Source organism: Chenopodium quinoa, unplaced genomic scaffold (genome assembly GCF_001683475.1).
Source record: "Chenopodium quinoa cultivar QQ74 unplaced genomic scaffold, ASM168347v1, whole genome shotgun sequence".
Lineage (NCBI taxonomy): Eukaryota > Viridiplantae > Streptophyta > Magnoliopsida > Caryophyllales > Amaranthaceae > Chenopodium > Chenopodium quinoa.
The window spans coordinates 2,834,641-2,847,261 of record NW_018743555.1 but is presented as its reverse complement, the minus strand read 5'-3'; the positions used below and the strand labels follow the sequence as shown (position 1 = coordinate 2,847,261).

Here is a 12,621-nt window from a genome sequence, read left to right as displayed (position 1 = left end):
ATATCCCAAGAGCTTGCCTGAGGTGACTCCAAAAGCACATTTTGATGGATTCAACCTCATGTTATACTTTCTTAGCCTTTCGAAAAATTTCCTTAAGGCTACTTGATGGCCTGGACGGTCTTTTGATTTTACAATCATGTCGTCGACATATACTTCGACTTATTTGTGCATCATGTCATGGAGTAAGGCAGTTGCTGCACGTTGGTAAGTAGCACCCGCGTTTTTCAACCCGAATGGCATTACCGTGTAGCAGTAAGTGCCCCATGGTGTTATAAAGGTTGTTTTCTCCATGTCTTCTTCTGCCATGAGAATCTGGTTGTAACCTGCGTATCCATCCATGAATGAGAGAAGCGCGTGATTTGTCGTGTTATCTACCAGAATATCGATGTGTGGCAAAGGGAAGTCGTCCTTTGGACTTGCCTTATTTAAATCTCGATAGTCGACACACATTCTTACCATTCCATCTTTCTTTGGGACTGGGACGACGTTGGCGACCAATTCGGGGTATTTGGATACCTTGATGAAACCTGCAGTTATTTGTTTTTGAACTTCTTCTTTTATTTTAAGTGCTACGTCGGGTTTCATTCGACGCAACTTTTGTTTTACAGGTTTCATTCCTGGAATTAGTGGTATAGTGTGTTGATCTATTTCTCTATTAATGCCTGGCATATCTTCATATGACCAAGCAAATACATCGATAAATTCTTTAAGTAAGTTAATTAAATCGGTTCTTTCTTGTTTATTCAATGTTAGTACGATTTTAACTTCTCTTTTATGGGTTGAATCATTCGAGATATCAACCGTTTCAGTTTCTTCAATTACCGGTGTTTTCTTTTCGAGTGTTTCCATTGCTTTAATAATTTCTTTGTCTTTTTCATCGTTAGCTAAGCAATGCTCGTCATCTTGGGTTAGGGAAGAACACAAGAAGTAAGGAGAATGAGAAATATTATGATACTCTGAGATCATTACATCAAAGAGTGATATGTCCTCAGGGACTGGATCACTAACTATCTTAGAAGAAGAGATAGGAGGAGGAGGTGCTACTAAAGACTTAGAAGACTCTAAAGGGAAAGACTCTGACTAAGACTCTGACTCAGACGACTCTTCAAACATCGGTCCCTGTCCTGTCGTGATTGATAGCTTCCTTCCGCTTGGAGTAGTCACTTTGATAGTCTTGCGCCATCCATGTAATGATCCTTCAGCTAGAGTAATTAGCTTCGAGGGGTCGAAGCTTTCACTTTGTAGGACCGTTTGAATGAGTGAGGAGTTATCTTCTTCATAAGTTGGCTCATTCTTTTCTCGCCCAAACAGTAACCCCATGACGTTAAAGTCAAATCATGGGGGTGCTTTCTCCTTATGGACGGGAGTTGGGATTTCATCAGTGAAGTAGCAATCCAAGAAAATCTCGAATCCCGGTTGCCTTATTCCGTTTACAACAAATGGCTCGGGAAATTCATGGCATGGATAGTCCTCTCCTTCTTTTATGAACTGACCATTAAGCGTAAGAGGGTACTGATCCATTGGAATTGCTTTCTTTTGAATGTGAGCGTCCCTACGTGCTTTCAACTTTTCCTGGGCTCGCTTGAGATCTTTCTGAGTCGGTTCAAAACCAAGTCTGAAAGTATCTAATTTAGGGAGGCCAGGTGACTCCAGCGGTTTTGCTATTCCTTTCTTCTTTCCTAAAGTCATTCCAGGAAAGTGTCCTTGTTTTTTCAGCATGGTGTTGACGGTCATGTTGGAATGGGGGTCATGGCAAAGAAATATCCTTTCATCCTCCTGGATTAAGGAGACTTCTTCGTTAAAGCCCCATAGGTCTTCATCATCTTCGTCGTGCTCCACATTAATGATTGGATTCTCTATGGATTTGATTCTCATAGGCGAAGCATCGATGGTGATTGGAATTCCTCCAACTATAGCTTTCACTTGTTGGTGGAGAGATGAAGGGACGGCCTTTAGATCATGAAGCCAAGGGCGTCCCAACAACAAGTTGGATGAAGCTTTGATGTCCACTACTTGAAAAGTAGTAGCATGTTTTATTGCTCCTGCCGTTACATTTAGGGTTATTTTGCCAAGAGCTTGACGACGAGTATTATTGTAAGCTCTTATTCCTTGTGTGGACGGGGTTAGGTCTTCATCCCTTATACCGAGAATCCTCGCGGTTCTAAGTGGACAGACATTGATAGCCGATCCATTGTCTACAAGGGTCATAGGAACATTCATCCTTTTGTAGACTACCGTGAGGTTTAATGCCTTGTAATGTTTGTCATCTTCTGGGGGTAAATCATTGTCAGAAAAGGTGATCAAATTAATCGGACTAGGAAGGTCACTTGTGAGGAAGTTGGCTAGTCCCTCAGGAGTAGTGTCAGAATCTATCCCGATTTTATCCAAGGCATTCATTACAGCCAACCTATGCTCTCGAGATGTTGCCAGAAGTTTCCACACATTCATCTCAACTTTTGTCTTCTTAAACTGTTTAACAATGTCGTTGTCTTCGATGATAGGTATGGGAACTTGATGTATGGTGGGCATAGGTTGCGTTGAAACGGGAGGTTGCATTCTCCCGGATCTTGTGAGGACGTCTATTGATGAATCTTCTTCAGCCCAAATGTCATCTGTGGTGTATGACACAGAAGGTGAAGGTCCTACTATGTCCTTTAGATAGACATCTTCTTCATCACTGTCCCAAACTCCATTATTGGTTGTATCCTCTTCTTGTTGGACTTGGACTAGTTTCTTTTCATCAATCATTTTCTGTACCAAATCCTTAAATTTGAAACAGTTTTCTATAGTGTGACCCCCTGATTGATGATACTGACAGTAATATCTATCTGTCCTTTTCAATGACTCGAATGGTCTCGGTTCGAGAGGTTTGACCTCGCCACTCTCGGAGAGAATTTCGAACATTTGCGCATACGGGATCCCAATTGGAGTGTAGGTTCTATTGCTCTTCTTGGGTTTTTCAGTGACTTGTAAGGGAAAGCACTTTGCCTCATAAGTCGTTCTCACTGGTGTGAATTCTCTTTTAGGTTCTTCTTTTGGAAGTGGAAGCTCATCATATTTCCTGTGGAGTTCGTTCATAACTTTGAGAGCTTCACATAGTAATTGCGATGCCTCCTTCATAGACAGTGTGAGCAATTGTATATCTTCCTTATTTGCCGGTTCTGGAAGGCTATCTTTGACATCGAAAAAGATCTCCTCTTCTTTTTCTATGGCATTAATTTCTTCAATAGGTCTAATGAGAAAGGAGGGGTCAACCTCGTTTTCTTCATCGGAGATGGCTAGGGTGTGAGCTAGAGGTGCATTGTCAATGCTTGGCTTCTTACTGGCAGGGGGCAACGGCTGTTTGTTATTGTCGATTAGGTCTTGGATAGCTTCTTTAAGTTTCCAACAGCTTTCAGTGGAATGGCCTCTACCTTGGTAATACTTGCAGTGTGCATTGGGGTTCCAGTTAACCGACCTCTTCTCAACAGGTGGGTCCCTAAATGGTCCAATAGGAGTTATAAGACCTTTTGCATTTAATCAATCAAATGCGGTGTCATAACTCATGCCAATAGGAGTGAAGTTCCTCCTAAATGGTTTCTTCTGTCCTTGGTTGTTCATGGCAAGAACTTCTCCTAAATTAAAGGTGCTAACATTATTTGAGTGGGCGGTTTTAGAAGAAGAAGGATTGTCGTTCTTCTTTCCTTTCCAGCCATTGTTGGAGTTATTGTTGGCAGCTTTTGACTTAGCTAAGTCATCTTCAATATTGATCCCAATGTCATAAACGGCCTTGAAGGTATGGAGATTATTTTGATATTTAAAATGCTTGGAATATTTTTCTTGGAGATTCTTGATAAACAGTCTCACAGACTCTTTTCACTTGGCACCTCAATCATCTTAGCTGAGGTTTCTCTCCACTTGTTAAAGAAAGAGGTGAAGCCTTCATTCTCTTTCTGTTTGAGGATTTCAAGTTCTCTATGGTCAGTCTCGACTTGAATGTTGCACTTGTACCTATCGACGAAAGCATTTGCTATAGACTCCCAGGTAGAGGTCTTTTCTTTCTCGAGAGAAAAGAACCATTGTTGGCAAACGGTCTCGAGAGATAGTGAGAAAAGAGAAGGGAAGACCTTCTTATCAATACCCTTGATACTCATTATTGTTTCAAATGCTCTTACATGGAAGTAAGGGTTGTCAATTGCTCTGAATTTTGGGATGTCGTTGGCGTTGAACTTCTGTGGAAGAAGATCTTTGTCCACCGAGACCCCTTGTGATGTAAGCTCTTAAAACTTGTAGTCGCCGGACAACTTGCTTAGGCTCTCTTGAATGAGGTCCATTTGCTGTTGCTTCACAGGATCGTCGATCCTAAGTGCGAGAAGCTTCAGTGTCTCAGTAACAATAGCCAGTTGGTTCTTAAGATCATTGACTTCTTATTGAGTTGCCATTATAACCCTAGCTTTTCTCTTGCGAGCTATAGGTTTGTCGAAAAGTTGGACTTGTACGAAGAGGTTATCTTTGATTAATCGTCCTTCCTTTCTTGACCACGCGCTGTAAATTATACCATTTTGCATTTTAATTACTTGACTCGAATCATCTTGACTTTATGGTTTATTTTAAGGAAAAAAAGAAAAAGAAAAGGGTGCATATTTTTGGCAAAAATAATGTACATATTTTTAGGGAATTAAGTATTATTATTTTTATTGGAGGATTAATATCTGACTTACCCCCCTAAAAATATGACGGAAAAACGCGCACACAAGACTCTCTTAATCATGGTCAAAGTATGTGTACTGGTGTGTGCGTTGAGTGTAAGTGACATGCTTGGACTCTTGTGTAAGACCATGGGACTTAGTGCCTAAACTCGATCATTGATTCAATTAAACATTATTGTCAGCGAAATTAACCGAATTAAACAGAAAACTGATTAATTAGACCCTAGGTGATGACTCGACCAATAATCCGAACTGTCGGCCAAGCGACAGGACTGGCGTCACACTGTGGATCTTGGCGCCAGACAACATAGCTGTCGTCAGGCGCTACACTCCATCGTGTGGCGCTACAGCTCAGACCTTGGCGCCAATAGTGGAGCTTCGGTCTAGGACTGTTTTCGGTGTTATTAGTCAACTGGGGTATGCCTAAAGTCGTACTAGGTCAATTCCGATTAAAAAAAAGATAGACTTTTATTGACTCAAATTAAATAATTAATTAATTAATTAGGCAAAGTTCTTTAAGTCATTAGTTTATTTAATCTCAACACAAGTCAACAAACGGTTAAGAGAGACATAGAATATATATGCACAACAAATGATGCACAATTAATCAAGTAGGCACAATATGATGCAATGCATTCGCAACCTAACAATGGCTCTAGTTCTCTAAAGTTCGGAATATTGTTTAGTCAAAGAGGGTCCATGGTTAATTGTCCGGATGCACCGCGCGGAAGCCTAACCGTGAAGGGTTGGCGCGAGTGGATGAGACACCGCGAATTTTAGAACAAACTCGCTTCCATGGTTTGGTGAATTCAACATCTCGGATGTACCCTTTGTTGCACGGAGCGTTCAATCAGGTAGATGGAGCATGAATTCCCAGAGGCTTACGTCCATATGTAGAACACATATGGGTTTCAGAAAAGTGAGAAAAAATTCAATCAGGAAGTAGGATCGAGCAAACAATACGAAAAACCGGTCAAAATTAGAACGCATATTTCTGGCTCGGTATTGGGGGAAATTGGCGCCAGCAATCAGAGACTGGCGCCAGCTTTTAACTGTAGCGCCTGGCGCCAATACTGGCGTCTGGCGCTACGGTTAAAATTCTGGCGCCAATGCTCTGGCCCCTGACGCTACTTCCCACATGCCTCAGCAGCTTTCTGTGCTCGATAAAATTTTCCAGTTTCGCGCGGTGTTATTTCAGTCCTAGTTGTGAAAGATATTTCTCAAATTTCCTACGTGTAAAATCCAATGTTTTAACTCATTACGGATGGTCTTTCCAATGAGATCTTTTTTTTATGCATATGACAATAATGTTAATCAAAATTACGCACATGAAATACTTAGATCGTTTCGAGTCTCATCCACTCATTCTAAATCATTGCCGAAACAAATTCTAGAATTAAAATAGAAATCGTCCCCAGTGGAGTCGCCAAAAAACTGTAGGAACAAATTTCAAGCTTTAAACCCATAGCTTGAACCCCACTGTGATCATACACTAAAGTACGGTGGCGTCCAAAAGGGAAGAAGATAGAGCAAAAGAGTCGCCAACAAGTTTTTTTAAGGAACTTGTAAACCATTCATAGGATGAAGGTTACACCCCTTAACGATCCAAGAGATCGTCAACTCCATAAGGTCTAGAACCAAATAAGGGTTCGGGGATGAAGGTACAAATCCAACCTAAAAGAGATTGAACCTGCCCTAATAATAGGTCTCTACTTCATTCTGATTGTATTCATGTGCGCTTTCTAATTAACATGCAATCAATAGGATTAACCCTAAAACTGTTTATCTATGTTGGTTGAATATAATGCACAAATAAATCTATTATTGGCGATCACTTGAATTATAATCACATTAACCCTAGACAAGATTATTAAATATCTTATTAAGCGTGATTACAAGTACCAAAATTCCCTTTAAACATGCAATAAAGGCGTGATCAAGCAATAACAATAAATAGCATCAAGCAACATAATAAGTAATCAATCATTAGAATAAACATGAATAATAATAATCATCATAAAAATAATAATAATAATCATAATCATCATAAATCATAACAATTATAATCATAATCATGTTCATGTTAATATTAAAGCATAATAATAATAGCAAGATCCTAGGCATGATACTAACAAGATTAATAACAAACCCTAGCATGTCACTAAGCAATAAAAATCAAATCTTTAACCCTAACATGATACTAACAATCACAAATATTAGGAAGAACATAGGAAGCATCATAGGAATCATATTTAATATTAAAATTACCCTAGACATGATACTAGGAATATCACAATAACAATGTAAACATGATTTCTACATCATTATATCAATAAAACTAATAAAGTACTTACTTTGATGCTTCGTACCTCTTTCTAATAACAAAATACACACGTTAGTAACTTCAAGGAAAATAATAATCAAACAATTAAATTAAATAATTGAAAGAGAGATTTGGGACCAAACCCTCAGAAATTAAAACCTTTCACGTCTAGGGCGAAGGCAACTTCGAATATGGCTAAGTGTTTCTAGATCTTGTGAATGCGGAATTTTGTATGAAAAGCAAAGCAAGAAAGAATTGAATGAATGCTAATTAAAACTGATTGTAGATCATGAAAATTGGTGAATGATTAGAGAGAATAGGTGATCGGTGATGAATGAAATTAATTAGTCCCTCAAAACGGAGTTTTTAATACGATATTTATAGACAAAATCACCCAAAAAAGATAATTTAACAAAACAGAGTCTGACGCTCAGAAAACATAGCTGGCGCCAACCCTGGCTAGCTGGCGCCAGGCACCAACACCAGCGCCAGGCGCCAATGGCTAGCGCCAGGCGCTAGGCCTGGTTCTAGGCGCCAAGGCCTGGGGTTAGGCGCCAAGCCTGATTCCAACGCGTTTTTGAAAATCCGATAAGTTTACCGTACTGGAGGATAAAATAATATAATTTCCTCGAAAATGCTATTTGATTTTGATTAAAACTCTGAAAAGTCAACAAAAGTCAATTTATCAATGCTAATTGAATTAGGAATGAAAAGAACCTTCTAGAAGATTCTAGAAGACTAAAACCATTCCTAATTGCATTAGGAATGATAAATCATATTAGGCCCTCCCCTAGATCATTGGGCCGTACATAAAGCTCAAACCGGGCCCGGTTTGGTAAATTGGCCATAACTTCCTCAATATTCATCGAAATTGGGCGTATAATATATCGTTGGAAAGGTCTTTGCAAGCCCCATCCAACTACACTACTATTGGACCCATATCATGGACCAACCAAACTGGATTGGCTGTTTTCTTAAAATAAGTTTTCAAAAACAGAGAGAAGAGAAAAGAAATAAAAACTTTCCGCAACACTAGACCTTTCCACACTTTCGTTTCATTCAATTATGATTCGACGTCAAAGGTACTCATCACTTGGTTTGGTTTTGGGGAGACACAAATGGGTGTCTACAAAGATATAAATTGAGGATTGAGAAGTTGGAGTGTTGTGGTTAAACTAGTGGTGGATCTAGCTAGGGGTACATAGAGTTACAGATGTACCCCCATTCCAAAAAAAAAAAAAAAAAAAAAAAAAAAAAAAAAAAAAAAAAACTGATACAAAAATAATAGTGCGGCTTAGGTACTGTTATCAGTAGTCAACCACGCACAACAACATATAAATAGTGCGGCTTTTTTGTATTCAATTCTAAAAGACCGCCTATTTTAAAACTAGTCTTAGGCGATATCTTTTATTTTTCACAGCAAATTTGTACTTTTGATAAAAAAAGATCTATTATTACCACAACATGTTTCTTAAACAATCACTTTTAAAAATATATTTCGTTACTCAATTATAAGCCTTGTTGTCAGAAGATAGGGTGTTTAGTATACGCAAATACTAATACAATAGTTAAATGATTTATTAACTCAAAATTTAGTTAACAATAAATTATTACACTCCACATATTACTTTGTATTTTGTAATTTTTTTTATTAAACTTAATTTCGTACCTCCATTCCCCAAATTCTGAATCTGTCACTGGGTTAAACAACTCTACAATTATATATTAGATTTTTTTTTTTTTTTGGGAGTTTGACCCTAATCTCCTTACCATCCTTCATTCATTTGAACTAATAAGAACAACCAAAATGATTGCGGCCATACGCTCTTACTTTTTCATACAATGCATTCTGTACTTTTTTTACTTAAGTTTTATAAATTTATTTATATTATCGAATTTTTGTGTCATAATTTGGTGCTCGAAACTCAATTTTATCGGGTTGCTGATCTTTGGATTATATAATCTTTTGCTAAGTCTAGTATATTAAACGAACATAACAATAGAACTTTTAATAATAATTATAAACTCATAATAAGAAAACTTACTTGAACAAATTATAGGGATTACATCCACAAAATTAAGCTAATAAATATGTAAATCAATATAAAATAGTAGTCCAAACCCCCAAATAAATTAAAAGCTTACATTACTTAAGCCGCCTTTGCTTCTAGACGATCAAAAACGATGATCCCAAATTTATATCCTCTTCAATCTTCACTCAAGAATTATTATTATCTCATAATAAAATTAATTAATCACCCATTAATCAAGGAACATATCTCTTCTTTAAGAACATCTTAGCAGTAAGTCCACAAGAAAGAGCATCACTAGGAATATCCTTAACTCTATCAACTGCCAAAGACAACACCACTCCCATACCCATATGCAAATGAGGCTCAATATGACAATGAAACGCCCATGCCCCGGGATTATCCGCCACGAAACGCAACGCGGTCCATCCGTAGGGGAATATCACGGCCGTGTTTCGCAACGGAGGGTTCTTTAAGTTAAACTTAGCCTCATCCTCCTTAGTAAACTTCCCTTCACCGTAACCTAACACCCAAAAATCATGCCCATGCAAATGCCAAGGATGAATTTCACTTGTGTTAGCATTTAATGCATTTGCATTTTGTAAAATAATATCGACCGTTGTGTTGTACTCAATTTTGTAGACCCCACTTCCAGTAGTTGTATTAGGGTTTGGTGGTGGATTCTTGATATCATAATCCCTAGGGTAATCCTCGGGTGGGCTCGTTTGGTCGAACGCGTGTTTTAACCCAAATTTCACCGACCCTAAAAATGGGGTCGGTGGGAAAACAAAGGAGACATTATTAATAGACCATTTAATATGTCCATTAATTTTGTTCTGAGTGTTGAGGAAAACGAGCCGCCGGTCAAATTTACTAGGTGGTGTTGGGGATCCCATAAGGGAGAAAATCTGCTTGGTAAATGACTTACTGTGGTTATAGTCATTCCATACAGGAGTTACTGGAGGCGAACCTGTAGGGAGTGTTTTAGCTGAAACGCCCTTGTAATGAAGTAATGTTAATGCTGGTGGTGTCTTAGGTTGACGTCCTCGAACACCAATTGAAATCCAATAATTCTGATTCGGGTTTTGATTTGTGTTTATGAGTACTGAGTAGCTTTCTCCTGAGTAAATGTCTAAGTCCTCTACTTCAAATGGTTGTACGTAGTTTCCATCTGCTTCCACTACTACCATTTTATGGTTCTGCAAATGATTATACACAACGTGAAAAATATCAATTAAGTGATCAAATTAATAAATTAGGCCAACAAGTTCTTTCAAGGTTATCCTTTGTGGTAAAACTTGTGTTGAACTACCATACAAGCAGTGGCGGATCTAGACTCGGACTTAAGATCTATGGGTTAAAATCAATTTCTTTGACCATTAGATAACTAACAATTAGATTATGTAAATAATCTAGTGTATATTACGGAGTATTAGTTTATATTTTATTAATGTATACTTTAGCCCTAACTCTGTTAAACACCATTTTATATAAAAGAGTATACTCGAATTAGGATTGAGGATACATTTGTAAATTACCAACTAATCATAGATTATCTACATAATCTAACACTTATAAGTTATAACTGATTTATTTAGCATTGACCTCTAATGGAAGATGGTAGGCTCATTCATGTTTAAATAAAATATTAAATATTGTATCGTATTTATAGGCAAAATTCATGTTTAAATAAATTAAAATATTAAACATTTTATCGTATTTATTAAAAGTATGATAAAAGAAATAGGTGAAGTAAAATCAAACCAAGAAATTATTAATTAACGATAGGGATATAATTTAACAGACAGCTAGATTCAAGCCGTCCATGCGACAAATCATGTAAAATAGTTAAATAGTGACCAAAAGAGTTTGACATATACTTTAATGCATGAGAATATGTGAATAATGTGATAGCAATCCAATTATGTCACGTTTATGTCTGAGTGTCTGACCACCTTTTCACATTTTAACATAGAATATTTTTTAATGATTATGCTCTTGAATATTCGATTGTTTTCATAGGACTTTTTCCCCTCAGCTTATCATTCACGTCTGTCCAAAATCAAGTGTCACAATATTTTCAATTTCTTTTTTTAAGTTAAAATTTACTACTTTTGCCTTAAATTTCATCATTTGATGATGTATCCTAAAAATATGTGAACAAACATTATTTGTGACAATTTTCCTAAAAAAAAAATAAATAAATAAATATATATATATATATATATATATATATATATATATATATATATATATATATATATATATATATATACTTGTGACAACAAATTTGGTTGTGATGGATAATAATCCATTCAATATCTAAACAATTTTAACGCATGTCTTTTTTACAAGAATTGGAGTGATGTTTTATTTATTTATTAGGATATTTTGTGAAAAACTACCTTTTATATACAACTTTTTGTGAAAAACTACCTCTTAAAAAAAATGTTGTAAATGACTACCCCTTTTTAAAAAAATGTTGTAAATGACTACCACTTGCCTGAATCTGGCCGTTGACTCACTTTTCCGGCGTTGACCACCCACGTGTCAGTCACATGACCTTTATTTTTTTTTCTTTTTTTTCTATGCATGCACCACCAGCAATGCCGCCATCTTGACCACCGCCCCACCACCACAACACCTCAACCCACCTCAAAACACCCTTACAACCGCCCCACGCATCCCAAAACCAACTCAACCCCACTTGAAACCGCCTCCACCCCGGCAAATCTAACACAAACCCTCAATTGCTCCCCAATTCCGCGACCCTCAAACAACAACATCATAACTCCTCAATTGAGGAAAGGAAAGGAAAGGATGGTGGGTTAGATTTCGAGGGTTTTTGATGCGTGGGTGGGATGAAATTTGACTAAAAATTAATAATATATTTGAGGGATTGGTCGGAAATCAAGAATCGAGGGAAAGGGGAAGGGTTTTGAGGTGTTCGGGGAATGATGAGTAGTAAATTGAAGGGGTTGGCAAGGAAAGGGCCGTCGGATTCAATGGAAGTGGGGGTAGGGAAGGGAGTGCCCGGAAATTGATAATTTGTTTGAGGCTAGGGTTGCAATAAGGTTTAAGGAGGGCTAGGAGAAAGGAGCGCTGCAAGGGTGGGGGATGGCCGGAAATTGGAAAAGGGAGGCGGAGGGGCAACAAGCGCGGCGGTCGGAAGTGTGTAGGGGTGGTCAGAAACTGGACAAGGGAGGGGAAGGTGACGACGAAGGGGTACGGGTGGTCGAAAACTAGAAAATGGAGGAGGAGGAGGGGGTGAGGGTGGTCGAAAACGAGAAAAGGCCTCCACATGGGGTGGTCAACGCCGGAAAAGTGAGTCAACGGCCAGGTTCCAGCAAGTGGTAGTCATTTACAACATTTTTTAAAAAAGAGGTAGTCATTTACAACATTTTTTTTAAAAGGTAGTTTTTCACAAAAAGTTATATATAAAAGGTAGTTTTTCACAAAAAAAAACTATTTATTATTATTATTATTATTATTATTATTATTATTATTATTATTTTGTGTGTGTGTGAATAGAAACAAGAATAAATATTGCTAGCTATAAGGGTTACTTAAAGAGATAAAC

At 37.6% G+C, this 12,621-nt stretch overlaps 1 protein-coding gene across 1 annotated transcript in view; it reads right to left on the bottom strand.

The window, feature by feature from the left end:
- Positions 1 to 9,005: 9,005 nt before the first annotated feature.
- Positions 9,006 to 12,621, bottom strand: part of LOC110740325 (L-ascorbate oxidase-like) — a 12,076-nt gene continuing 8,460 nt past the window's right edge. Inside the window, exon 5 of the mRNA XM_021920812.1 lies at positions 9,006 to 10,240. Coding sequence (XP_021776504.1) covers positions 9,278 to 10,240 — 963 coding nt within the window. The 3' untranslated portion in view covers positions 9,006 to 9,277. The remainder of the gene's footprint in view (positions 10,241 to 12,621) is intronic.